This window comes from Oryctolagus cuniculus, chromosome 13 (genome assembly GCF_051225735.1).
Source record: "Oryctolagus cuniculus isolate XC-2025 breed Fujian yellow rabbit chromosome 13, ASM5122573v1, whole genome shotgun sequence".
Lineage (NCBI taxonomy): Eukaryota > Metazoa > Chordata > Mammalia > Lagomorpha > Leporidae > Oryctolagus > Oryctolagus cuniculus.
The window spans coordinates 18,999,699-19,027,683 of NC_142879.1; the positions used below are offsets into that span (position 1 = coordinate 18,999,699).

The window sequence follows — 27,985 nt, forward strand, 5'->3', positions numbered from 1 at the left end:
TCACATGTCAGGGCTGCTACACATGTCACTCACACATCAGGGCCGTTACACATGTCACCTACACGTCAGGGCCGTTACACAGGTCACTCACATGTCAGGGCCGCTACACATATCACTCACACATCAGGGCCGCTACACATGTCACTCACACGTCAGGGCTGTTACACATGTCACTAACATGTCACTAACACAACAGAGGCTGTTACATCACTCACTCACATGTCAGGGGCTGTTACATCACTAACACGCCAGGGGCTGTTACACACATCACTAACATGACAGGCTGCTGTTACACATGTTCCTAACATGTCAGGTTGCTGTTACACATGTTACTAACACCTCAAGGACAGTTACACATGTCACTAATATGTCGAGGCCTCTGTTACACACGTCACTGACATATCAGGGGCTGTTACACTTGTCACTCACACATCAGGCTGCTGTTACACATGTTGCTAACATGTCAGCTTGCTGTTATTCACGTCACTAACACGACAGGGGCTGTGCTACTTTAGGGGTGAAGGCTATGATGGGAGACCAAGCAGGTACGTTAAGGAGGAAAGGAAGAGATCAGGAGGCGGACCTTTGTTGCTATGGACACCCCAATGAGTGACAGGTGAGGGCTTTTGGAGCAGAGAGACCAGGTGTGTCTCCAGGCTCTCGGAGTCCCAGGAACAGCCTCCAGAATCTCCCAGTCTCTGGAATCTCAGCCTTCCAAACCCCAGCCCAGGAGCTGACCATCTGTGCAACGCGCTGGCCGTTCGGGGTCCGCCAAGCCAGCCCTCTCCCCGCTGAGCTGGGAGAGACTTCCCTGTGGAATCACCTGCACCTGCGGCGGCACTGCCCCCACTGCAGAGTCTCCCCAGGAAAGGATCCTGCCCTTTACGCTCACTCCCACCAGGCAGGGAGCCCCCTGGGGCAGGTGACCCACTCCCACCCACTGGGCCTCCCTGCCCTCTCCCACCCCCAGGCCCAGGACCGCTCTGGGCCCTCGGTTCTGGTGGGGGCCCTGGCTATCTGTCCTAAGCCCCCACCCTCCGACACCTGGGCCTGGGTGCTCCTCGACAGGGGGAAGGCAGGAGGGCAAGGACATGGGGTGGGGGGGAGACTTGGGGAGACTGGAGAAGGCAGCATGTCCACTGTGCGCCGTCTCCTGGGAGGCCAGGTCACCACGCTGGTCTCTCAGATCACACACAAGTGGCTTCTGCGCCTGCTGCTGGACTGTGACGTTCGGCTCCCCAAATAGAAGTTGACTCTGCGCTCCAGGCATCCCCTGGGCCCTGCGGGAGCCCCAGGAACCCGTCCCTCCCCCTGGGGTACTCAAGAGCCAGGCCCCAGGGCCGGGGCCCCCCAGCTCACAGAGCCGTAGTGGGCTTGTGCCAAGGCTAGGGTAAGTGTGACCCCTGCGCCGCGCCCCTGCCCCCTCCAGGCCACCGGGACAGATAAGCCTGTGTTTCCTCCTGAAATAGGAGCCGAGCTGCTGACGCGTAGGGGACACCAGAGTGGACTCAGAAGCCCCACAGAAACCCCTCCCCCACCCCCCTGTCCTCCTGGGGTCCTCCTGGGGGGGCCAGGGAGTGTGTGCCGGGGGCAGCTCGGGAGTGCCTATGAGGGGCGGGGGAGCAGAGCGCGGCCACTCCGCTTCTCCCCACGCTCTCGCCTCTCCATGCCCATGACCCCTCCTCTCTCCGCAACTCTGCTGGGTCTGCCATCTGCCGCCTTCCCCAGGCCCCAGGTCCCCGAGCGAGCCGGGGTAATTGAGCCGCCTTGGGTAACCAAGATAAGGCCCCTGCTGCCATTAAACATTGACGGCCACAAGAAGGGTGAGCACAGCATCTGGGCCATGAAAGCTGGATGGAATCAGCCCCCCAAGGCCTCTCGTGGGCAGCTCTCCTGCAGGCCAGGGGAGGGCCCAGGAGGGTCCAGATAGGCCAGCAGGGCTGGACCCTAAGCAAGATTCGATGCCTCAGCCCTTCGTGTATCAGTTGGTTAAAAGAGCATAGGCCCTGGGGTCAGACACACTTGTGGCTGAGACAGCTCTACCCCATGGCATGGCTCTGAGCATGGCCCTGAACCTTAGTTTGTTCATCTGTAAAATGGGCTACTTATCCAAATGGCTGTTTCAAGAATGAAATGCGATGGTATGCATAACTTATCTTGCACAGGGTTGGTGTATGAGAAATGACTACTTGGAGGCTGCTCCCCTATGCAATGCTCCATGCTTCCTGGAACAGAGTGACCTTTTTTGTCTGTTCAGGGAGACTTGCTCTGCCCACTGGAATCTTTCCTCTGTCCCTTCCCCAGGGGGCTTCCCCCGTCTCGCTGCCTGTCATCGCATCCTAGGCAGGAAGCAGGCTGAGATCAGCTCTCTTGGACACCACTGATTTTTTTTAAAGTCTATTTGAAAGACAGAGAGAGAGAGAGAGAGAGAGAGGTCTTCCATCCACTGGTTCATGCCACCAAACAGCCTCAATGGCCAGGGCTAGGTTAGGCCAAAGCCAGACACCAGGAGCTTCTTCCAGGTCTCCTATATAGATGGCAGGGGTTCAAGCACTTGGGCTGCTTTCCCAGGTGCATTAGCAGGGAGCTGGATCGGAAGTGGAGCAGCTGGGTCTCGAACCGGTGCCCATATGGGGTGCCGGCATTGCAGGTGGCAGCTTAACCCTCTACGTCACAATGCAGGCCTCACTACTGATTTTTTTTTAAAGATTTATTTTATCTAGTTGAAAGACAGAGTTACAGAGAGAGGCAGAGACCAGAGAGGTTTTCCATCCGCTGGTTCACTCCCCAATTGGCCGCAATGGCAGGAGCTGCACCAATCCAAAGCCAAGAGCCAGGACCTTCTTCTGGGTCTCCCACGCGGGTGCAGGGGCCCAAGGACTTGGGGCATCTTCCACTGCTATCCAAGGCCACAGCAGAGAGCTGGATCGGAAGAGGAGCAGCCGAGACTCGAACCTGCGCCCATATGGGATGCCGGTGGTGCTTCAGGCCAGGGCTTTAACCCACTGTGCCACAGCGCCGACCCACCACTGATTTTCTTACACCAACTCAGCGTCCTGCCTGTACTAACCAGTTGCTCCGAGAAGGTTGAATGAAATTGAATAAAAAGGCTTGAAAAGGATGCATATGAGGTTAATACATTGAAAGCAAATGACAAAAGGAGGGAGGAGTTGGAGTCGCTTGGGACAGAGAACGTCACAGGCCACCCAAGCTTGCAGCTTTCATTACGGAGGGGACCGAGCCAGGGCATCCGTGGGGCTCCTGCCTGCCGGCGCCAGGCCCTGTGCCCCTGCCGTGTGAGCACAGGATCATGAACCCCGGCCAGGAGCCCAGTCGGCTACTTCACGTCCCCCCAGGCCCACAGCCAGCGCAGGTGCCCCAGGACTTCCAGGCCAGAGCTGCCCCCTCGGGGGGGAATTTCTTGTTTTAGGCTGAGAGTGCACCTGACCCTGCGCATTTTCGCTCTAGCAAGCGTGTCATCCACTCCCCCCTGCTCGGGGAGGTCAGAGATCACGGGGAATTGTCTGCAGAGCTGAGGATGAGCCAGGTCTGACACGGCCAGCGCTGTCCCCGTGGTGGCTGCTCCAAATAACCCGTTGACTCAGCCTGTGATGAGGTCATCTGCTCTTACTCGGCCCTGAGCCCCTCCCCCATGGAGCCACCTTGCCGCTGCCTCCCTGGAGTGGCCCAGGGCAAGGACGGCCGGGACACCCACCCCGTCTAGGGCCCGCTGGGCAGGGAGGCAGGCCACTGCTTTGATGAAGTCTCCGTAGGGCAGTAGGCACGGTTGTGAAGGTGAATGAACACAGTGAACGTGAAGTTCTGGGAGTAACCAGTGTTGTATCCTAACTGCTGGGCAGGGGAGGGGATGAATGGACCAAGTCAGGAGCACCTGGCCAGGCAGGCTTCTGACAGTGCAAAGGCTATTGGGCCCTCTAACTCCCGGGAACGACTCTCCGCCCCCCCCCCCCCCCCCCCGCTTCAGTTAGCACGCAGTCTTCATGGCACGAAGCTGGGACAGCCTTCTCCGCTGGCTGAGTCTGGGTTCACAGGCCGGAGACCCAGCCGTGCCCTGCACTGTGCTATCCACACATCACGTGGTATGTAGGAATGAATGTCATCTGCATCCACGCTGTGTGTACGCGGGCGAGGGCCATGTGCATGCGTGCTGGTCTGAATCAAAGGTGTCAGAATCAGGGAGGGGGCCGGCGCTGTGGTGTAGCGGGCTAAGCTTCCACCTGCGACGCCGGCATCTCATGTGGGCACTGGTTCGAGACCCGGCTGCTTCACTGCCAATCCAGCTCTCTGCTATGGCCTGGGAAAGCAGTGGAGAATGACCCAAGTCCTTGGGCCCCTGCACCCACATGGGAGACCCAGAAGAAGCTCCTGGTTGCTGGCTTCGGATTGGCCCAGCTCTGGCCGTTGCAGCCCTTTGGGGAGTGAACCAGTGTAACGGAAGACCTCTCTTTCTCTCTGCCTCTCTGTAACTCTGACTTTCAAATAAATAAATACATCTTTAAAATAAAAACAATGCCATGTGACACCACTCTAATGTCCATGTTAAGGAAGAGGACAAAGTCACAGACAGCAGGCGGTGACTGCTTCAAGCTAAGATTTGAACCCAAGCAGCAGGGACGTCCAGTGGACCCCCTGCTGAGCGCTCAGCTCACGGGAAGGAGCCCTGTGTGGCAGGAGGGGCCCTGGCCATAGTGAGCAGCCCCACAGTAATGTCTTCCGACTGGAAGCTGCAGGGTGAGCTTGTCCCAGGCCACACCTGCAGGTCACCTGGGCTGGAGGTCAAGGCTGTTAAGAACCCTTCCGCCTGCTGCTTGCGCCAAATGTTCTCTAAGAGGCTCCTGGGGGCTTGGCCCTGCCCAGTTCTCCCGGCTCCTCCCACAGGCAGCTGCCTTCCCAAGTTCATTACTGGATCCCAGTGAATCCAAAATTAGCTTGATTCATGAAAGGGGAACAACAGAAAAGCTGCTTCAGAGCCAGAGAGCCATCTGTCCCCCAAGTCCCGCGTGGTACAAAGGTTTTGTCCCATGAAAGCGTCTGCGCGAGCCCTGCCCCAAACTCACGCGTCCATTCAGTGCACGAGAGGACACAGAGGTGCACGGGGGCTGTGGATCAGTGTCAGAGGAGAAAGCTTCTCTCTCACACCCCTAGGAGAGGCAGAGCAGATGGGACAAGGACACAAACCCTGGACAGCACCGTGGGTGTTTCCCACACCCCCAAGTGATAGGTGCCCGCTCCTATGTAAGTTGAGTAAGGCTGGGGCTGGCTCAGTGGCCCAAGGAGGCCAGTCTTTCTGTGGGCTTCCAGGAACACAGGGTCACTCACAGGGAGGGTGGCTGGTGGGGACCTGGGGCTGAGGGGTGGCCGGAGAAATCACAACACCCATATCTGGGTGCTGATTCGAGTCCCGGATGCTCTGCCTCTGATCCAGCTCCCTGCTAAGGCACTGGTGGATAATAACCCAAGCGCCTGGGTCCCTGCCACCCACCTGAGAGAGCTGGACAGAGTTCAAGGCCCCTGGCCTTGGCCTGGCCCAGCTCCAGCCTTGGGGCTATTTGGGGACTGAAACCAGTAGGTGCAAGATCTCCTTCTCTTCTGTCTCTCTGTCACTCTGCTTTTCAAACAAATCTTTAATGTAAAGAAACTGTCCTCCCTTTGCACTTAAAACAAATCACACTAGGAGCACCACGGAGGCCCCATTTATAACCTGTTCGATGTGACAGCTGCTCTGGGAGCAGAGTTGGCTGTCATTCATTTACAAATAAAAAAAAAAAAAAGCAGGCTCAGAGGGGTTCCTGAGTGGCCATGAACTTGGGCTACAGTTGGCCGCCCGTGAGGCCTTGTTTTCTCCCAGGCTGTCTCCTCAGGGCTGTACGAGGCCACACAGGGACAGTCCTGGTGGCGAGCAGTGTGTGTACAGGGGCCAGGGGCCGAGCACCGGGACAGAGGTGCGTGAGCCGGTGTGGCCCAGTGGATGGTGGAGCCCACGCCCACAGGGGGCAGGTGTGGGCCTGTGGGCTGCCACGGGAGCGGTGTAGGTGAGGGGCTCACTGCGGACAGAGGTGGGGGGTGAGGCCGAGCCTCTGGTGTTTGGGCCAATCCCGGCCAGGACAGCTGTTCTTTGTTTCCGTGAGCAGCAGAGGAGGAAGTGGGTTGCCTGGGGGGGGGGGTGGGGGTGGGCAGGGCTAGCGTAGGCTCCACTAGCGGAAGTGGGACTTCACTCTCAGGCAGTGTTTGCTTCTCCCCCCTCCCCGGGCACCCAGGAAGAGGCCGGTGGGGGGGCTGGAGCTCCCCAGGGGAGGCCTCAGAGGCAGGAGCCCCCCTCCCCACACACTCACCAACTCAGATCTCTGGACCCTCAGGGTGAGGGACACCATAGGGAAGTGTTGTCCTCTGACAAGGATTTCCACAGCTCAGAGGGCTAAGTGACACGGGGGAGGGGGTGGGGGGCAGGTATGCACACCTGTGTTTCCATAGCACTGCTCCTTCTCCCGGGCCAGGCTGGCCACCGAGGAGAGGTGGTGGCAGGGGGGCAGAGGGAAGTTCAGAGAGGATAAGGACTTGCGCAAGACCTCACAGCGAGTGGCCGCGCCTTGGTCCCAAAGTCCACACGCATAAGCTCAGGCAGCACTGGCAGGACAGGACACTGCGCCCTCCAGCCCCAGGCCCCAGCTCCTGCGGAGAGAGGCCCCACCCCACTCCTGCAGCCTTTTCCGTTCCCAGGCTGGAAGCCATCTTCACCAACCAGGCTGGGCTCAGGGACCGGACCCTGCAGACTTGCCCCATCCTCTGCCAATCCCGCTCCCCCAGCTCGCTCCCCCCACTCCCGCTCCATCACTGGACCCCAAGTTTGGGGGTGGGGAGGTCTCCACCCCGCCCACTCTCTCCCAGCTAGAGACAGGGCTCAGGGGAAGTACAGGGGGGAAGTGGGTCTGGGACAGGGGAGGGGGGAGGGGAGGACACTGTGCGTGTAAAGGGGTGGCCTAGGAGGCCTTGGGACTTGCCCGGCAGCCTGAGCAGCTCTCTCAAACAAGGCAGCCCAGCTCCCCAGGCCCCCAGCCCATCACCGCTGAACCCTGGGTAGGGGTCTGACCCTCCCATTGCATCCTGTTTATCTCACACCCTCTGCACTGCATCCCTGTCTCGGGGGTCTCAGGGGTCTTACAATCCTTCACTACTCAGGTGCTCATCTCCTCCCCCCCCACCACACAGTGCCACACCCACATTTACACATGCGCAACAGGCATACACACTATCCACACATACACGATACATACATACATGTGTGCACATACGTACACATAAACACACATGTGTGCAACAGACTACTACATATATGCATACAAAAGAGCTACATACATGCACACTAGTTATGGGTACACATACATGCACGTACATACACGCACACATATGCCACGGGCACATGCTGCACATACAAACATACATGTATGAGCCACACAATGCATGCACACAGACACCGGCATGTACATGCACATACTGTACATGTACACATGAACAGATGCGTGCACACATATGTGCAGGCATGTGTGCATACACTACACACACACACACACTTTCAGGAGAGGCGGGCCCACAAGCAGGCTCTGCTCCGCCGCACCTCCTTATTTGGGCTTCTCCTCCAGTCGGTCCCCTACGTGGCCCCTGGCTGGGTTGGGGGAAGCCGGCCCTCTCAGCCGCTGCAGAAGACCCCCGGGGTCCCAGGGCCGGCCTGTCCCTGAGGACAAAGCCTCCGCTTTGCGGGGGGGGGGGGGGGGGGCGGGGAGCGAAGTTGGGAGTCCCTGGGCCCCAGAGGGAAGCCTCGCTCCGGCATCAGCCTTGCCCCGAGCGAGACAGAGGCGCCGCCGGGGCCTCCCCCAGACCCCCAAAGAGGAGCCCAAGCCCCCGATCCCTCTGCCCACCACGGACCGGACGCACCCGGTAGACCGGCGCTGGCTAGCTCGCGCGCCGGCCGCGCAGGAGTTAACCCGGCGGGCGCGGCCGCCTCCGTCCCGCTCGCGTCACTGGTTTTGGAGCGGGCGACCGCCCGCCCGCCGACCGCTGACGTGGACCGCGGCGCGTCACGGCCGGGCCGCCGGGAAGCGCTGCCCTTATATGGGCGCAGGCTCCGGCCGGGGCGGCGACGGGCGGGCCTGCCCGGACAGGCCTGAGCCGGCCTTGGAGGACGCGCGCCGAGCGAGCCTGAAATGCACATGACCAGCTGGCCTTTCACGGCGGCCCTGGGACAGCCCCAGATTTCCCTAGCGGGGGTGGGGGGGAGGGGAGGGGAGGGGAGGGGACCAGAACGGACAGCGCGTGGGCGCCGCAAGTGCAGGCCCCCTCAGCGTGGCCCGTAAGTTCCCCTGTGACCTCAACTTCCTTCTCCATAAAACACAGAGCCTGGGGCCTCTGTGCGCGGCTCCTCGCTCCCTGTCGGCTAAAGGCTTCCTGGGCTGCCAAGCGCCCTTCAGGCCCCAGGTGGTCACGTGGTGCCCCTGCTGGGGCGGAGCCCCCCCCCTCCAGCCCCCAACCTGCCTCTCTGGGGCCTGGCCCAGCTGCTCCGGGCTGCCCTTTGACCTGCCGGCTGGCTGAAGCTTTGTAAACACAGTCATCTGGTGTTTGTCTCCGGCTCCCAGGGCTGGGGGGGCTGTTTGTTTGGGGCTCTGTTAGTTAAGCCGGTGGTGAGCAGGCCTGAGATAACCCTGCCAGTTACAGCCCAGGAGGGGACCAGAACTGCCACAAGGCGCGAGCCCACAGGTGAGCAGGCTCCCCGACAGGTGAGCAGGCCAGCTGCCGTGGGAATGCTTGGGCTCAGATCTCCCAGCCCCAGCAGGCCATTTCCTGCTCCAGCTGTGGCGCCTGGGGTTAACTGCCAGCTGTGTTTGCACAGCGCACCCCTGCCCAGGGTGCTCTGTTTGCGGGCAGCTTTGCCTCCGGGACCTCTGTGTGCTGTGCTTGGGAACTCCAAGCACCCCCCCAAACCAGAGGCGCTCCCACCTTCCACCCTGACCGTGGGGACCCAGTCTCCCTACTTTGATCTCTCTAGGACCCGGACAAAAGGTGTTCAGATCCAGAGATCAAGCGATTGATTTATGACCCATATTTAAAGGGCAGTGAGTCATCCGCCCAGGCCAGACGAGAGAACTCTCTGGGGGCTCGCTCGCCCAGCCTTCCTCCCCACTCCTGGCTTCAGGAGCCCCACGGGACAGCCCTGCCAGGGAGAGGCCAAGTGGCGAGCAGGGACTCTGGACGACACCTGATGGCACCAATGAGTAACCTGTGTCAGCTGCTGGGCAAGACTGGCTCCAGGCTTCGCGCTAAGTTCAACGGGAGCCCTGTGCTCTTCTCAGACCATGCTGAGAGGGGGTGGAGGGTGGGGGAGGCTTCCTTTCATCTGCACCTCTGGCTCTGAGCTCTTTTTCTCAAGACAGTTCAGTTTTGCAGGGGCTCGCAGACCACGTGCGCCGTGCTGCGCGCGGTGGATCCCAGCGCTTTCCCTCTCCCTACAGAAGCACCCCTTACGGGGTCTGCACGTGCATCAAGGATTCTGCTGAAGGGTTGGGTCCCCGGAGAGGGTTAGTACAGCAAAGAGCTTGCAAGTGGAGTGCTGGGCGTCTGTGTTCTTAACAGTTCCCTCGCCTTCCTCCCTAATGCCGGCTGCAGCCCCCACCCCTGCCGCCTAAATGGCGCTGCGAGGTCTCAGCGCTCTCTTCTCTCTCTGGGTTTTACTCCTCCCCTGTTTTCTTCCGCAGAGCAGGTCTGCTCCTTCGGACCCTCCCCGATGCCGCTGAGCCGACTGACATGGCAGGGGTGGTGTGGCGGTGGAGGCAGGCTTCCCGGACCTCTGCTTAGGCGCCGCAGAGCCCTCTTTGATTCCGGAAGCTGGAACGGGGATGGCAGTGCAGGGAGTCCTCTTTCTGGGCACGTACCCATTCCCACTGAGGTCATCGTTCTCCAAATTTGGGGGCTCAGTCTTCTCAAAACCCACTTAGACACACCCCCTCCCTTGCTGCCGCTGTGGGCTCCTCCTGCTGGCACCGGAGCCACCTGACTGTCCTCAGATTCAGCAGGGCTCAAACTTTGACCTCAAGGGAGCTCCCAAGCCCCAGCAGAGGGAAGGAAGCCCTGAGCCGGGGTAGAAAGAAACGTGGAGGTGGTGGTGGTGAGCCTCACCCTGACTGCTGTTGCCACCGTGGGCTTGCATTAAGGCTCAGCCTGAGCGTGCATGGACGACGCTAAGTGCCAGCTAGAGTAACTTCACACTCTTGGTCAGGTTTTCCTGCTGTGAAGTCAGTATTCCAATATGAGAGTCCCACCATAAATTCCCCCTCGAGGAATGTATGGATCAGTACGTGGGGGCTATTTTAACAGACTGACTTGAATGCTTTCTTCTATTTCAAAATAAGAACCTCATGATGAATGTATTTCCCTTTTTGCCTTGACTTCTTGGAAGCTCAGAGATGAATTTAGGAGTCAATGAAATAGCAACTTCAGACCAATACACAAATGTCTTTCCCACTGCTAAGTAGTTCCTTGTCTCTAACATAACAGAAGCATACGTATAATTGTCCTCTTTCGGATGGAGTTTAATATTTTAAGCTATCTCGGGTTCTTCTGGGAAATGAACAAAGGATAAATTATAGATATTAATAGGTAACGCATGGGGCTGGTGTTGTAGCATAGTGGATTAAGCTGCTGCCTGTGATGCCAGCATCCCATATGGGCGCCAGTTTGAGTCCCAGCTGCTCCACTTCCAATCCAGCTTCCTGCTAATGTACTTGGGAAAGCAATGCAAGATGGTCCAAATGACTGGGTCCCTGCACCCACTTGGGAGACCTAGAAGAAGCTCCTGGCTCCTGGATTCTGATTGACCCAGCTCTAGATGCTGTGGCCATTTGGAGAGTGAACCAGTGGATGGAAGATCTCTGTCTCTTTCTCTGTAACTTTCTCTGTCACTCTGCCTTTAAAATAATCTTTTTTAAAATAATAGTTAATGCTGGCCGGCGCCGCGGCTCAATAGGCTAATCCTCCGCATTGCGGCGCCGGCACACCGGGTTCTAGTCCCGGTCGGGGCACCGGGTTCTGTCCCAGTTGCCCCTCTTCCAGGCCAGCTCTCTGCTGTGGCCAGGGAGTGCAGTGGAGGATGGCCCAAGTGCTTGGGCCCTGCACTGCGTGGGAGACCAGGATAAGCACCTGGCTCCTGCCATCGGATCAGTGCGGTGATCCCGCCACAGCGCACCGACCGCGGCGGCCATTAGAGGGTGAACCAACAGCAAAGGAAGACCTTTCTCTCTGTCTCTCTCTCACTGTCCACTCTGTCTGTCAAAAAAAAATAGTTAATGCATACTGACTGCTGTTATGTGCTAGGCAGTGTTGGGACTACTGTATACCCATTTAACCCTCCCAGCAACTTGGTGAGGGGCGAGCCGCTCTGGGCTTCATTTTGCAGATAAGGAAACCAAGGCACAGAGAGCTTTCATAACTTGCTCAAGATGGCATAGCTAGGATTGCACCGGCTCCCAGGCATGTATGCCCAGCACACTGGGATAAACTAGCTACAAGTCAGTTCAGAAGCTTAGCTTTGAGCCGTAGCAGTGGGCCACCACTGGAACGAGATGGAAGGGACAAGGAACTCAGACCACTCAGTCTCAGGCTCCGGGCAGACACCCCTCCAGCCTTATTCTTAGTGGAGAGAGTGGGGGAGGCCCACCCTACTCCCTGTCTACCACCCATGGCCCCTTTTAGAGACTGACATGTCCACCAACCCCCGGGCCTTCCTTGTCCCTTAAACAATACAGGAGAATGATGTTTTCTCTCTTTATGTGTCACTACCTGCAGCTAATTAATTCAGCCAGGTTTGGTAAAGGCTCCCCGAGTACCTACTGTGTGCTGGGGGCCACAGTGTGTGCCAGGCACCGACGTGCAGATAGAGAACCTGGTCTCTGCCTTTAAGGAAACATAACCTCTCGGGCCCACACGACAAATCGTAATGCCAGGAACGAGCCGGCAGAGTTACACACAAACGGTCCTGGGCACAGAGGGGCTGGGGTTGGTGGTGAATCCAGGCGGGCTTCACACAGGAGGCAGTGTGGAAGCCAAGCGTTGAAGGATCCGTAGGCTTTCGACAGGTGAAGGAGTGGACAGAGAGAATTCCAGGCCCCACCAACACCGTGAGTAAAGGCACAAGGGTATCAACTCGCCAAGTGTGAAGCTGACAAACCGAGAATGGGTTAGCGGGATCAGAGGCTGGGCCACACTGGGAAGGGCTGGAGGCCAGGCTAAGAACTGCACGTTCACCCTTCCTTTGAAGGGACTCATCAGGGTTTCCGGGCGGGAGAGAGATGAGGTAGAAGGAGCTGTGCCGGCAGAGGATGGGAACGGGCTACGGAACGGGCGTGACAGGCAGCACTGCCGGCAGAGGCCACGGCTGGTGCCGTCCAGAGCATCTAACGGTGGTGGCTCAGATGATGCCAAGTAGAAGACTTTCCAAAAGGCTGATTGGGGCCAGCATGGTGGCACAGAAGGTTAAGCCTCTGCATGCGACGCTGGCATTCTATATTGGAGGAACGGTTCGCGTTCCAGCTGCTTGCGTCCAATCTGCCTACCTGCTAATGCTCCTGGGAAACCAGCAGAAGATGGTACGAGTGCTTAGGTCCCTGCCAGCCTCATGGGAGACCTGGATGGAGTTCCTGGCTTTGGCCTGGCCCCGTCCTAGTTGTTGTGGCCATTTGGAGACTGAAACCAGCAGATGGAAGACCTCTCTCTTTGTCTCTCTCTGTCACTCTATGTCTTAAGTAAATAAACCTTTACCCCAGTAAAAGGATGATTGGCAGGACTGGGCCCTTAAGCGGATATCAGGATCCATCACCCAATCAAGAGATTTGTCCCTTGATGGGAGTGACGGCATACTCCAGTGGAGCCCGGGAGCCGTCGGAGTAGACCAGACACGACAGATGAAGGAAGAGACAGAGTTGCTCTCTGGGCCCAGCATGCTCTTGTCCCGGATTTGCAAACGGAGGCTCAGGGAGCTTCCTCCTAGTCCAGCCTTCTCTCTGGCTTCTGGATCTGGACAATAGGAACCGAACCCCTGGCTCCGCATGGACCTGGGTGCGAGGTGCAATAGAGCAATACCTGGGACGCAGGGCCACGCCAGCGGGGGACACTGTGGTGCCTCTTCTTCCTGTCCCCTTTCTGATCTGTCTTCCTCCACACCTCAGCCCTCGCCCCCCGGGGCCTCGGCTCTCACAGCTGTGACGCCAGCTTCCTCTCCCCGCCGCAGGCGCCCGGCCCCATTATGGCTCTGCCAGAGCGACATCTGGGGAGCCCGGACGGGCCCAGGGCCTCTTCGCTTGTTTTCTGTCTGGAGCCGACGTGGGCTTGCCCTGGGCCCCCGGGGGTGAGGAGCAGGTTTACAATGTGTCTGTCCTCTACTTTTGGGAAGGGGGCAATAAATTCAGCCTCAGATCTGCTGCTGTCCCCAAGTCCATGTGTTCCCCTGTGGAGTTTCCGGCACTTTCGGCCGAGGCAGGTGTGGGAGGTCACAGTCCCGGGGCCCCCAGGGAACAACTCCCAGCAGATCGCTCCGATCCTTTTGCTCCTGGGACGCGCCTGGGCGGTCACAGAGCAAGAACACAGCGCCCCAGACCTTTCCAGCCGAACCCTGGTCTAGCCATCTGTCCATCCCTCTTGCCCCTCCCCCAGCGCCTCCCTCCTCTCTCTCTTGCTCTCTTTCATCCACCCTCAGCCATCCTTCCTTCCTCTGCCTGCACCCTCCCCAGGGCCAGGCTGGCCGAGGACGGGAAGAAACACGGAACGTTGCCCTGCCCAGGCACAGGGAGTCCAGCCCTGCGGGGGGGCCTGCCAGACATCGGCCACCTTGCAGGCTTGAGGACCCCAGGACACCTCACAGCCACCCCTGCCGGCGGCCGACAGTGAGTGACAGGGAGGGGATAAAGAGGTGGGTTTGGGGAGCCCAAAGCCAGGGCCCCGATATGGAGGTCCCTGGCCCGACCAATGCTCCGTCCCTTGTCTCCGCTGCCCAGCCTCCTTCCGGGAGCTCCAGGGCCAGTCTGGAACCACACCTCCCTCCCTCTGCAGACGCAGGCCGCTGTCCCAGGGGCACACGCTCCCCTCCCCACGGCGAGTCCTGCTCCCTGCCCTCCCGAAGCCCACAGCCTCCCTTCTGAACCACTGGGCACCTCCCCCCTCCCCCGGCTCCAGCGCCCTCTGCTCTCTGCTCCTCTGAGTAGTTCCTCGGCCGGCTGGCATTGACTGCCTGTGCCTGCGGCCACCTCACACGGAGCCTGGGCTGCTAAGCTTTACTTATTTATTTTTTATTTGGCAGGAAAAACAGAGAGAGAGAGAGAGAGAGAGAGAGAGAGAGAGAATCTTCCATTGCCTGGTTCACTCCCCAGGTGGCCTCAATGGCCTGCAGCTGGACCCAGTTGAAAGCAGGTCTCTGGAACTGCATCTGAGTCTCCCATGCAGGGACCCCGGCACTTGGGCCATCCTCTGTTGCTTTCCCAGGCCATTTGCAGGGAGCTGGATCAGAAGTGGAGCAGCCAGGATTCCAAGCAGCACTGGGATGTGGGATGCCGACATCACAGGTGGTGGCTTAACCCACAGCGCCGCAACACTGGCCCTGGAGCCACTCTGCCAACAGTCTGTACCCCTCAGGTCCAGGTGGCAGGACGGCTCTTCTTGCTCTGCCTGACCACTGTCCCCTCCCCTCTCTGAAGTCACTCTGCCCTCCCGGTCACTCCTCACCAACTGACTGTCTTGCTCCTGCGAGGCCCACCGTCTCTCTCTGCCCAGATCCCTGCTGCCCACCGTGGAGATGTCGGCATCAGTACAAGCACCTGAGCTCCGTCTGCCCCTGAGCTTTTAGTCCACCTGCCCCACCTTCCCAAGTGACCATCCCCTACCCTCCGGCCCGGGGACCACCTCTGGGTGGACGCTGCCAATGCTCAGACCAGCTGCGGAGCTCACCACTGTGTGCCCAGAGTCCTTGAGTAAGCAAAACATCGAGTGAGCCAATTTCAGTGAATGCAGCCAGCGTCCAGCCCAGGGACAAGCCCCAGACCAGGTGGGCGGTCTGGCCTCTTCCATCTGCCGTGGGGTTGCCAGCACCTCTCGTGGCCTCCTTTCTTCATCTAAAAATTAAACGTCATGCGTGGATGATTTCTGAAAGCCCTGCTTCTGGCAGCCGGCAGTAACCAGAACTGGGGTTTGTTGATGTAAGATGGTTTGAAATACATGCGTCTGAAATGCGTGTGTTTTTCCACAGCACGAGCATCTGCAATGGTGGCTAAGGCGCCGCTGGGATGCCTCCGGGCCAGGTCAGGGTTCTAGGCTCTGCGCTCCTCTCTTCATGCCTGCTGCTGTGATGCACACCCTGGGAGGCAGCAGGTGAGGACCTGGGTAGCTGGGTTCCTGCCACCCCCGTGGGAGATCTGGATCGAAATCCTGACGCCTGGCTTTGGCTTTAGCCCTGGCCTGGCCCCTGCTGTTGTAGACATTTTAGATTTCTAAAAATATAAAGCAATAAGTAATTATTGACAACTATTTTTTAAAATACAGACTCCTGCATTTTCTTTAAACATTTTTTATAGTGCATATTTTATTTATTTGAAAAGTAGAGCAAGAGAGAGAGAGAGAGAGAGAGAGAGAGAGAGATCTTCCACCTGCTGGTTTACTCTCCAAATGCCTGCAACAGCCGGGACCGGGGCGCTGAAGCCGGGAGCCAGGATTTTTGTCTGGACCTCCCACGTGGGTGGCAGGGACTCAAGGGCTTGAACCACCATTGGCTGCCTCCCACGATGCGCATTAGCAGGAAGCCGGATCAGAAGTGAAGTAGCCAAAACTCAACCAGGCACTCTGATCGGGGAGGTGAGCACCCCAAGAGGAAGCAACTTAGCTCGCTGCAGCACAAGGCCCACCCCAACAACTGATTTTTAAAATGCTGGGCCGGCGCTGTGGCACAGCAGGTTAAAGCCCTGGCTTGAAGCGCCGGCATCCCATATGGGCACCGGTTCTAGTCCTGGCTGCTCCACTTCCTATTCAGCTCTCTGCTATGGCCTGGGAAAGCAGTAAAGATGCCCCAAGTCCTTGGGCCCCTGCACCCACATGGGAGACCAGGAGGAAGCTCCTGGCTCCTGACTTTGGATCAGCGCAGCTCCGGCTGTTGTGGCCATCTGGGGAGTGAACCAGCAGATGGAAGACCTCTCTCTCTGTCTCTACCTCTCTCTGTAACTCTGCCTTTCAAATAAATAAAAAATAAATCTTAAAAAAATAAAATAAAATGCTTAAATGCTGTGCAAACCAAACAATACATGAGGGTACTTCAAAAAGCTTGTCAAAAATGCATACTATGATAAAAAATAAGCATGAATTCAAAACATTTTGCACCAAAATCCACTTACCTTTTAATTCCATTAAAACCTTGCACAGTTCCAGTTTGAGCTACGTAGATGGGATTCAGGCAGGAACTGAGGAGGAGTCCAGGGCTGCACTGTGGGACCCGAGACCCTCCCAGCCCTCATGTCGCCTGTGGTTGACCCCAGGGCCCGGAGAACCCTGATGACTTCAGCCACTGATGTCTGGGCGGTGCCCACGGTGCCTGCAGCAGGTGAGTCTGCACCTGGACATCCCATGGGCAGTCGTGAGGCCCGGGTGCTCAGGTTCGATGCTGCCTTGGGGGGAGGAGCTTGCGCCCCTTACCCTGCCATGTGCCACGGCCACCGTCACTTCCAGCAGCCGGCAGGAAGCTCTTCTGTTGCTGGCATCAAGCACCTGCACTGCAGGGCCTTCCTCTTCTCTCCTGAGAGCAGGTGGTGGCACTGGCTGACTTTCAGCCCTCACACTTTCCTCCAGCCTTCGGCTGACTCTCCACAACGGTCCTTGGGGCCATGAGACTCGCGGTGACCTGCAGGCTTGGAAAACCCTCTGCTTGGCTGAGCTGTACCAAGCCTCCCATTCACGCAATGGCTGCTTTTCCACTTCCCCCCACCAGAACGGTCTTGGCCTTACCTATTTCTGTCCTTGTTCTTGGTTCACTTGGGGCGGGGCGGGGCCGGGTCGAAAGACAGACATCTTAAAAATCCCCTCCTTCCTGTCCTCCTGGTTGGCAGGTTTTAAAGACAGTGTTGGGGGCCATTGCTGTGGTGTAGCGGGTAAAGCCACTGCCTGCAGTGCTGCCATCCCATGTGGGCACCGGTCCCGGCTGCTCCACTTCCGATCCAGTTATCCGATATGGCCTGGGAAAGCAGTGGAGGATGGCCCAGGTCCTTGGGTCCCTGCGTTCATGTGGGAGACCTGGAAGAAGCTCCTGGCTCCTGGCTTCGGATCAGCCCAGCTCCGGCCATTGTGGCCATCTGGAGAGTGAACCAGCAGATGGAAGACTTCTCTCTTTCTCTCTCTCTCTCTGCCTCTGCTTCTCTGTAAGTCTGCTTTTCAAATAAAATAAAAAACAAATCTTTACAATAATAATACAGTGTTTTTCCTTGTGCTCTTGCTTCCTGTTTCTGACCCTCACGACCGGCTGGCCTGGAGCCGCGGGTGCAGACGACAGAGCCCTGGCCGAGCCGCCTGCAGAGCCTGAACACGCTTTGCAGTATTTCCACCCTGATTAGGAAGTGAGGACGCGGCATCTGGTCCTCCCCACGTGAAGCTGCTTATCAGCTCTGGACAGCACAGCCAGGCTCTCACTGGTGAGGTCTGAAGGAGGGAAGATCAAGGGAGCAGCTGTGCCAGGCACGCCCAGACACGCTCCACCAAAACATCCGGCCGCCCACACACCACCGTTCCCAGCACATCGCTCCTCTAGACAGGTGCATGGTAACTCGGGGTCCCCTCCCTGGGAGCACACGCACATGAGGGACCTTGAGAAAGTTCACAGAAACCTATGCATGGACTCCAAAACATATACTGCTTTATTATTATTATTTGAGTGGGAGAGAGAGAGAGAGAGAGAAAGAAGGAACTCTTATCCACTGGGTCACTCTCAAAAGCTCCTAGTAACTGGGACTGGTCAAGGTCAAAGCCAGGAGCCAGGAACTCAGTCACGGTGTTCACATGGGTGGCAGGGACCCAACTATTTGAGCCGTCGACTGCTGCTCCCAGGGTGCACACTGGCGGGAAACTGTGTGGGAAGGGGAGGAGCTGGAACTCCGGCCAGGCACTCCCAGAAAACAGCATCCCAAGCAAAGTCTTAACCACGAAGCCAAACACTCCCCCCTCAACTCACCTCTACGCATCTTTTAAAAAGCTTTGTTTATTTATTTGAGAGGCAGAACTATAGACAGAGAGAAGGAGAGAAAATAAGAGAGGGGTCTTCCATCCTCTGGTTCACTCCCTAAATGGCAGGAGCTGGGCCAATCCAAAGCCAGGAGGCAGGAGCTTCCTCAGGGTCTCCCATGCGGGTACAGGTGTCCTAGGACCTGGACCATCTTCCACTGCTTTCCCAGGCCACAGCAGAGAGCTGGATCGGAAGTGGAGCAGCCAGGACTGGAACTGGTGCCCATAAGGGATGCTGGCACTGCAAGCAGAGGCCTAACCTACGCCACAGCATCAGCCCCTACTTATTTCTTTTAAAAAAGATTTATTTATTTACTTAAAAGGCAGAGTGACATGGAGAGAGGGAGAGACAGAGAGATTTTCTATCTGCTGGTTTATTCCCCAATGACCACTATGGCCGGGGCTGGGCCAGGCTGAAGCCAGAAGCCTGGAATCCATTCACATCTCCCACATGGGTGCAGGGCCCAATCACCTGGGCCTTCCGCCGGTCTCCTGGGCATGTTAGTGGGGAGTTGGATCAAAAGCAGAGCAGCTGGGACTGGAACTGTCACTCTGGTACGGGCTGCTGGCGTGGCAAACATCAGCTTAACCCACTGCACCGGAATGCCAGCACCCTAAACTTACCTTTTAGTTCCATTTTCCCATTTGCTTTTTGAAGTACCCTTGTGCACATTTAAGTTCACGTATTCACTCAAATACACACATTGCCCACTGTGCCCACACTGATACACACCACACACACACGCACACACATGCACACAGCACATGCACACACACATGCACACACATGCACATGCACACTCACACATAGTACATGCACACACATGCACGTGTACATTAACACATACGCATGTGTACATCCACACATATTACACGCGCACATACGTGCACATACACGCACACACGTGCACACATGCACACAGGCACGTGTACATTCACACACATACAGGCACACACATACAGGCACACACATAAATGTGCACACGCAGGCACCCACATGCACATGTACACACTCACACGTGCATACACACACACACAGGCACACATGTGCAGGCACACTGTCCAGTCTTCAGGCCAGCACAGCATGTCAGCATTTGATGTTCAAAGCTCAAGTTGAGGTGGTTGGGGTGGAGGAGGGGAGAGATGACTGAGCAGAAAGACAGGGAAGTAGAGGAGGAGGACAGGGAGGAAGAAGAGGGGGCAGGGAGAGAGCGAGCTGCTCTCCTGACCCTGACCCTCAGACTGCACCTGGGCTACTGCAAGGACGGGCAGGAGGGGGGTCCCAGGCCAGGGGCGAAGGGAGAAAGGAGGTGGGAATGACAACTTCGGGGCTTTGTAAGGATTCCGGCCCCGGCCCCAGAAATTTAAGAGTCATTTCAGGAAATCTCAAATATAATGGGAACTGCTATAATGCATTGGCCTTGTAAGACATTAACCCGAGGTCTGGGCATTTCGTGCAGTGTTTAATCACACCACATCCCGCATCAGCGTGCCTGATTTGAGTCTTGGCTCCACTTCCCATCCAGCTTCCTGTTAGTGCTCACCAAGGGTCAGCAGATGATGCCTCGGGATTGGGTCCCTGTCACCTACATGGAAGATCTGGATTGAATTCTGGGCTCCTGGCATGCGCCTGGCCAAGCCTTGGCTGTTATGGGCGTTTGGAGAGGGAACCAGTGGATGGAAGGTCTCTGTCTCTGTCTCTCTCTGTACCTCTGCCCTTCAAATAAAACAAATAAATCTTTAAAAAAATTGATTCAATGACCGGCGTCATGGCTCACTTGGCTAATCCTCTGTCTGTGGCACCGGCACCCCGGGTTCTAGTCCCAGTTGGAGCACCGGATTCTGTCCTGGTTGCTCCTCTTCCAGTCCAGCTTTCTGCTGTGGTCCGGGAAGGCAGTGGAGGATGGCCCAAGTCCTTGGGCCCTGCACCCCATGGGAGACCAGGAGAAGCACCTGGCTCCTGGCTTTGGATTGGTGCAGCACGCCGGCCATGGTGGCCATTTTGGGGGTGAACCAATGGAAGGAAGACCTTTCTCTCTGTCTCTCTCTCTCATTAACTGTACCTGTCAAAAAAAAAAAAAAAGGAAAAAAATTGATTCAAGAACCTCAGTCCTGAGCAGGTACAATGGCGCGGTGTGGTGGCTTGGGAGCTTTGAGTCCAGAAGAAGTGAAGCCTCCTCCTCCCTGTGCATCAACAGAAGAGAAGGAGCAGTGCCCCTCTCCCGATTCTCACCGACTGCCGTGCCCTGTGCAAAGCTCAGACATGAATCACAATGCCAAGACGGAGACAGTCGGGCCACGGGGGAGACCAGGGCTGACCTTCCTGCTCCTTGCCCACCATCTGCACTGTCTCCTCCCACTCACTGCACCATCGTCCAGCGTGGTGGCTCTGTGAGACGTGTGCACCAGGGGCCACAGCACAGCGGCACAGGTCCTGTGGCTCTCTCAGCCACGGCGCTATTAGGAACTTGGTGCTGCCACGAGATGGACACAAAAACCTAACTTGGGACAGAATTCCATTTCGTAGGGTAAAACACAGGTGATGGTGTGTCCAAGGATATTTTCCATCAAATCTGGCTGCAGATAAGGCCCAGAACACCAGACACTTGTTACAGACACACCCGGGCAGATGGTGTGTGCTTTCCAATGTAGGTGCTGAATAACCCTGGGCTTGACCTGTTTCCTTGACTTCCTGGGTGGTTAACCTTGGCCACTTCCGGCCTTGGTGACACCTGGTCTTTTTGGTTTGATGCATTTCCAGTTTATCTTCTTCCCAGGGTCAGCCCTGCTTCCTGCAACAAACATTTTACCCCATCAATGAGCAGAGGAAATGGTCTCACCTGGCCTGACCCAGCTTCTGGGAGAGGCCGGTGAAGAGGGCATCGAAGAGACGTATTTAATGCCAAATACTAGAATTCCAGGGCGTTTCAATTAGTTACAGGAAAAGGCGGAGCAGAACATTTGAAGTCTGGATGGGCCCGGAATCGTGGGACAGAGGATCCCAGTAACCCGCCCCAGGTAGACGCACACAGCAGCTGAGACGAGATGGCAGCTCGAAACCCCACTGACAACACTACAGATCCCAAGTGCCTGCGGCTGGGGCGGGTGACAGGGGCTCAGCACAGAGAGGAGTGAAGCCGCGGTTTCCAAGCTTAAGATGTGCCCTCAGGGGGCTGGCATCGTGGCGCAGCAGCTTAAGCCACTGCTTGCAGCGCAAGCCTCCCACGTAGCAGTGCAGGTCTGAGTCCCAGCTGCTTCTGATCCAGTCCCTGCTAGTGCACCTGGGAAGGTAGTGGAAGATGGCCCCAAGTCCTTGGGCCTCTGCCACCCATGTGGGAGACCTGGATGGATCCAGTGTTCCAGGCTCCTGGCTTCAGCCTGACCCAGCCCCAGCCATCGTGGCCATTTGGGGAATGAACCAGCAGATGGAAGATCTGTCTCTCTTTCTCCTTCCCCTCCCCACCCCCATCACTTCTTGTCAAATAAATAAATAACTTTTTAAAAAGTAACTTCAGGGCCAGCATTGTGATGTAGTGAGTAAAGCCACTGCCTGCAGTGCCCCCGGCATACCACATGGGCACCTGTTTGTGTCCCGGTTGCTCCACTTCCAGCTCCCTGTTAATGCGCCTGGGAAAGCAACAAGGATGGCCCAAGTGCTAGGGAGACCTGCACCTTTCTGGGAGACTCAGAAGAAGCTCCTGGCTCCTGACTTCGGATTGGCTCAGCTCCAGCCATTGCAACCATTTGTGTGAACTAGCAGATGAAAGACCTCTCTGTCTCTACCTATCTCTGTAACTCTGTCTTTTTTTTTTTTTTTTTTTTTACAGGCAGAGTGGACAGTGAGAGAGAGTAACAGAGAGAAAGGTCTTCCTTTGCCGTTGGTTCACTCTCCAATGGCCACCGCAGCCAGTGCGCTGCGGCCAGCGCACCGCGCTGATCCGAAGCCAGGAGCCAGGTGCTTCTCCTGGTCTCCCATGGGGTGCAGGGCCCAAGCACATGAGCCATCCTCCACTGCACTCCCGGGCCACAGCAGAGAGCTGGCCTGGAAGAGGGGCAACCGGGACAGCATCTGGCGCCCCGACCGGGACTAGAACCCCGTGTGCCAGCGCTGCAAGGTGGAGGATTAGCCTATTGAGCCGCGGCACCGGCCGGCTGTAACTCTGTCTTTTAAACAAATAAATAAATCTTAAAAAATAAATAAATAAAATAAGTGTCTTTGGGAGTGTGGAGGAAGGATTAAGAAGAGTGGGGGGGCCGGTGCCATGGCGCAGCAGGTTAATCCTCTGTCTGCAGTGCCGGCATCCCATGCGGGCACCGGTTCACATCCCAGCTTCTCTCCACTTCTGATTCAGCTCTCTGCTATGGCCTGGGAAAGCAGTGGAGGATGGCCCAAGTACTTGGGCCTCTGCAGCCATGTGGGAGACCAGGGAGAGGCGCCTGGCTCCTGGCTTAGGATCAGCGCAGCTCTGGCCTTTGCGGCCATTTGGGAAATGAACCAATGGAAGACCTTTCTCCCTGTCTCTTCTTCTCATTGTCTGTAACTCTAACTCTCAAATAAAAAAAATAAAATCTTTAAATACAAAAAAGGAGTGGGAAGGAGGCAGTGAGTGATCCAGGAGACAAGGACAGGAGCCACAGGACAGCAGGGCCAGGCATGTTCGGGCACACCTGGAATGGGGACCAAGTGACAGAGCAGAGGTGCGGATCCTGGGCTGCAGAGGTGACCCTGGCATGGGCAGTGGAGGTACATGGGCTAAATTATGAAAGGCAGAGCAGTACAGGAGACAGATGCGGGAGGGAGTGTCCCAGAGTGGTCTCAGCAAGCCGACCCGGCCCTTCAGGAAGGGGGGTCCTTGATGAGCAGCAAAGCGCAGGAGCGTCTGAGTGTTGTGGGCAAAAGGCAGGGAATGAGGGTTTCTACGAGAAACCAGGACCAGAAAGGGAGCTGGCTTGGCAGGGGGCAGGGGCCCAGGCTGCCCGCGTGGTGGCGGCTGGACGACCCTGCCCGTGTAGGAGTGCGCTGTGAGAAGTCAACAGGCTCCCTCCGGGGAAAGAGAGGGAGACAGGCGTAGGGGTGCGGGGGCACCAAGCGGGAGCGGGCGGCACGGTCTGCAGCCAGCGCAGCCCGCAGGGCACGGGGTCGGAGAAGGGCGGGAGAAAGGCTTGGAGTGAGTGGCCTGGTTCCTCGGACAAGTTACGGCGCCTTGCCGTGCGCCGGCCTCTGCGCCAGGCTGTGCCAGGTTGGGGACCTTCCTGCCTTCAGCCCATTCACCGGCTGTGGGAGACGGAGCCTGAGGTTGTCAAGGGCCCACAAGGGCCCCCGCGAGGGACAGCTGCGGGCGGACCACGCACTCCACACGCCTGGCACTGAGAGCAAAGTCAGAACGAGAGAAAACAACCCGGGGGCACAAAAGAGGCCCCGCGGCCCGCCCACTCCGGGCCCCCGCGGGGAAAGCGGGACTGGACGAGGCGCAGACCTTGCTGGGGGCAGGTGGCAGAGCAGAGAGGTGGCTCAGCCCCACTCCGACCGGAGAGGAAAAGCAGCCCAGCCGCGGAGCCGGGACAGCGCGTCTGGAGTCCCAGCAGGGCCGCTTGGGCGGCGTGGCACTCGCCAAGGCTTCCTGGAGGAGGGGGCCTTAAAACCCAGCCAAGCCTCGGACTGGCGGAGAGCCGAGGACCGGACACGTCCGGCGGGCAGCACCCGGGGAGCCACCTCCCTTCCCCGAGAGCTCGCGCCCCCTCCCTCCTCGGCCCTCGCTCGCTCCTCCGCTCGCCGCAGCTCCGGAGCCGGGCGCAGGTTCCCAGCACTGACGTCAGCGGGCGATGACCTCAGCGCAGACGAGGGGGCGGAGGCGGGGGCGGAGCGGTGCCACGACGGACCCCACCCCCGTCCCCCGTCCGCCGCCAATGGGCGCCGCCCCCGATTGCCCCGCCCCCGGGAACCCTAAGAAATTCGCGGCCCGGGGGAAGTCCGCGCAGAGTGCGAGCGGCGACCAGACGGCGAAGCTGGCTCCCCGGCACGTCCCGCGGAGACCTCTCCCTGCTCCTGGCGCCGCGCACGACATGAGCCACGGGCAGAGAAGCGACATGGTCCCGGAGATCGCCGCCGCTGTGGGCTTCCTCTCCAGCCTCCTGAGGACGCGGGGCTGCGTGAGCGAGCAGAGGCTTAAGGTTTTCAGCGGGGCGCTCCAGGAAGCACTAACAGGTGAGCGCTGCCCAGTGTACTGGCGCCCCCCCCACCACACACACCGGGGCGACCACCCGCTGCTCTCGGGGTCCCGGTTGCCCTCCCCCGACTCCCCGTGTCGTGTCTTCCGGCAGGGCGCGCCCCTTCACACCGTGGAGCTGATCAGCTTGCGCGCGGGCAGAGGGGGTACCCGTGAGTCTGAGTAGGGGCGCGTCTCCGTCGCGGAACGCCTGAGACCTGAAGCCCCGCCAGTCAAACGGGGGGTCCGTGGTGGAGAAGAAGGAGTCCTCGGGGCTTCTCCCGTTGTTGCCTCGCTGGAAGTTGGGATCTGGTCTCCCTTTGTCTTCTCTTTGGTCCGTCTCAGCCATCTGCCACCTACTGTGGTGTAGAGAGAGCCGGGAGCCAGGACCTCCGCTCTGTGGCCGGGCCTGGGGGGTGAGGGGCACTTGAGAACAGGATTAGCTGCCGGCTGGGCAGGAGACCCAGCTCCCTTGCCGCCCGCTAGGCTGGGGCTGGAGGGCGGTACAGATCCTGCCTGCCCAGGAACAACACAGTCCATCAAAACAATCCATCTCCACTTCCTTGTCCCCGGGCTAACTGTCCCTGTCTCTTCTAAAGGAAGCAAAGGGGCCACTAGGCCAGAGGGGAGGCCCAATGACTTTCTCTGGACCCAAGAATGCTGGCAGCTTCCTTGGCCTTGAGCCTCTGGAGCCCCTGCCTGGACATGCCAGCCCTAGTCACACCCGTCCCTCCCTCCTTAAACTGGCTGTGGCCCTGGACAGAGCCCCAGCGCTCTGGCGCCCCCTGCCACAGGCACACTCCCCTGTCCTGGCAGAGGGAGGGGCCTCCGTTTCTGGAGGGTCCTGCTTGCGGTCCCTGGGCCCCTTCCCCTCCTCCTCTCCTCCACCCTGGTCGATGTCCCTGCAGCTCTAACCTGAGCCCGGTCCTGTCTCCGCAGAGCACTACAGACACCACTGGTTTCCTGAAAAGCCGTCCAAGGGCTCCGGCTACCGCTGCATCCGCATCAACCACAAGATGGACCCGATCATCAGCAAGGTGGCCAGCCAGACCGGACTGAGCCAGCCCCAGCTGCACCGGCTGCTGCCCAGCGAGCTGACCCTGTGGGTGGACCCCTTTGAGGTGTCCTACCGCATCGGCGAGGACGGCTCCATCTGCGTCCTGTACGAGGAGGCCCCGGTGGCTGCCTCCTGTGGGCTTCTCACCTGCAAGAACCAGGTGATGCTGGGCAGAAGCAGCCCCTCGAAGAACTACGTGATGGCCGTGTCCAGCTAGACGTCGCCCCTGCCGCCGGCCCGGCACGCGGCTGTGCTCGTCCTGCCGTGACCACGGCCGCCGCATACCTCAGCCTGGGGAACTGTGTTTCTACATGAAGAGCTATTTATATATATATTATTTTTTTTAAGAAAAGAGGAGGAAAAAAAAACAACCAAAAGATTTTTTTAAGAAAAAAATCCTTAAAGGGAGCTGCTTAGAAGCGGCCTCCCCAGGTGCCTTTGCAGAGTCTGTGAGCCAGTGTCTGCCCGTGGGGGGAGGGGAGGTTAGGCTGGCACCCCAAACAAGGTTAGCTACTGTGAACAAGTGGGGGGCTGGGGTCTGCCCTGGGGGAGAACAGGGGTGAAGTTCAAGCCTCCCCGTTCCCCGCCAGGACACCTGCATCCCCGGCCCCGCTCTCACTCAGGGGCATTCAAGCCTGGACTTAAACAATCCTCTGTAGCCTGATCTTCTTACTTTCCTGTTGAGATTCTAGGCAGGGAGTGAAAAGGCCTCTCCTGGCTTAGCAGCTCTTCCTGTTTCAGATTCTACCCTCAGGGGCCTGTAGAAGTTGCCCCCTACCCCCACAGCCCCCACCCCAGGGGTAAGGCGGGGATTGGAAGTCCCAGGGGGTGGGGGTGGAAGGGAACTCTGCACAAAACTTTTGCTTTGCTCTGTGCTGCTTTGTGTGTGCGTGTGGCAGGTGTTTTGGGGGCCGACTTGCAATGGAATCTTGGGACCCAAAGAGTATCCACTAAGGATGTCTTTTGGCCAAAACCCTTTTTTTTTTTTGGAACCACGCGAGAGCCCCGATGCTGCTACCATAATTCCTTCGAGAGGTGGCTCAAAAGCTCCAGGGAGTTCCAGGTCCTTCATTACTGCCTTCTTTTCAAAAGCACAACACTCCTCTCCGGCCCCCTTGTCTGCCCTGCGCATAGGGTCACCGAGCCACCTGCTCTTCCAGGACGAGCGTTCTCAGTCACTGTGCAATACATGCCCGGCTCCAGCTTCCCACTCTCCCGGGCTAGTGGCCGGCTGGTCGGCCTCGCGGCGTTCCGCGGCTGAGTGGGAGGGCACCTCTGTTCTGCAGGACGCCTTGGCATCCTCGGGGGGCTGACACTAGAAGCCAGGCCTTGGCGCTGTTTTCCCCCCGTGCTCAGAGCACCTGCGGGAGAGGTCGCTGTCTCTGTGCAATATTGACCGTTCTGGGTTGGAGACAAACCTGCCCTGGAAGAAGTCCCCTTCAGTTTCTTAGTGACTTTGGTGAGGTGTCCTCGGAAGGCTTTGCGTTTCCCAGGCTGAATCATCTTGGGAAGGTCGGGGCTGGAGCACCTGGTCGACCTGGCTGCGCCCCTGCTGTTGCTGCTTCGGGCAGAATCTTCCCCCACAAAACACTTCCTCAACCCCCAGGTTCCCACCCCGCAGCCCGTCCCCTTCCCCAGATCTCTCAGCCACCCGATTTTGACTCAGAGGTGCTATTTACCAAACACTCTCCCTACCCTTGCCCACGAGTTCTGCCTCCTGGTCACCTCCAGCGTCCACGCTGCCTCCCCAGACCCTGCGTCCAGCCTTTATTGCTCCAAAGTCCACTGTGGGCCCACAGACCTGGCCTGTGGGTCGAACCAAGCTGTGAATCCCCGCAGATGGCGGTGTGCATCTCGTCTGCGGTGCGCTCCCTGCCTTTCTAGAAGCAGCCCTGTGGTCTGGCGCTTCGTCTTCTCTCTCTTCTCTGACGTTCACTTTAAAAACAACAAAACCCCGGAGCTGGACTGTTGAGCAGGCCTGTCTCTCCCATTACGTAAAAATGAATAATAGAAGTGCATTTGTAAGCTATTCTGATGGAAAAGACAAAGGTTCCTAATTGTATCATAGCGTTTTATATGGAAGAACGGACAGCTTTATGGACAAATGTACACTTTGTTTTTGTTACTTTAATAAAAATGTAGCACATGAAGTTGTGTGGTGTGGAGAAGGTAAATGCCCACACTGAGAATTTGCATTTCCCTCTCGGATCCACATCCTTGGCGGCTCACAGTGTTTCTCTTCAGCTGCACTCAGACAACCTCGAGCACACAGCTGGTGCAAAAGAGATCTGTGTGTGGCTGCAGTTCCCAGGCGTCCCCTCTACCCTGGGGTGCAGCGCCTTCCCTCTGATGTGTGTTCTGATGGTCTCATGAGATTGCTACAAGCAGCAGAGTTCTCTAGTCTAAGCATTCCTAG

General features: G+C 57.9%; 1 protein-coding gene and 2 long non-coding RNA genes across 20 annotated transcripts; 2 read left to right on the forward strand and 1 right to left on the reverse strand.

Annotated features, from left to right (window-relative positions):
* Nucleotides 1-1,189: 1,189 nt before the first annotated feature.
* Nucleotides 1,190-17,499, forward strand: LOC103351000 (uncharacterized). Of its 18 annotated transcripts, none has more exons than XR_016218820.1 (6): nt 8,627-8,769; nt 13,791-13,943; nt 14,357-15,097; nt 15,299-15,420; nt 16,462-16,639; nt 17,142-17,499. It is a non-coding gene; the product is annotated as an uncharacterized LOC103351000 (long non-coding RNA). The 18 variants fall into 18 exon arrangements; XR_016218821.1 differs by having other exon boundaries at nt 14,357-15,023; XR_016218824.1 differs by lacking the exons at nt 8,627-8,769; nt 14,357-15,097 and adding an exon at nt 1,302-1,390.
* On the reverse strand, nt 15,455-16,569 carry LOC138844923 (uncharacterized). The gene is made up of 2 exons (XR_011381352.1): nt 16,434-16,569; nt 15,455-15,539 (listed from the first exon to the last, which is right to left on the reverse strand). It is a non-coding gene; the product is annotated as an uncharacterized LOC138844923 (long non-coding RNA).
* Nucleotides 17,500-24,281: 6,782 nt separating the features above from the next.
* On the forward strand, nt 24,282-27,719 carry BTG2 (BTG anti-proliferation factor 2). The gene is made up of 2 exons (XM_002717583.6): nt 24,282-24,511; nt 25,452-27,719. Exons 1-2 carry the CDS (start codon nt 24,370-24,372, stop codon nt 25,784-25,786), a joined length of 477 nt encoding a protein of 158 aa, XP_002717629.5. The 5' UTR covers nt 24,282-24,369; the 3' UTR covers nt 25,787-27,719.
* The last annotated feature ends 266 nt before the right edge of the window (nt 27,720-27,985 follow it).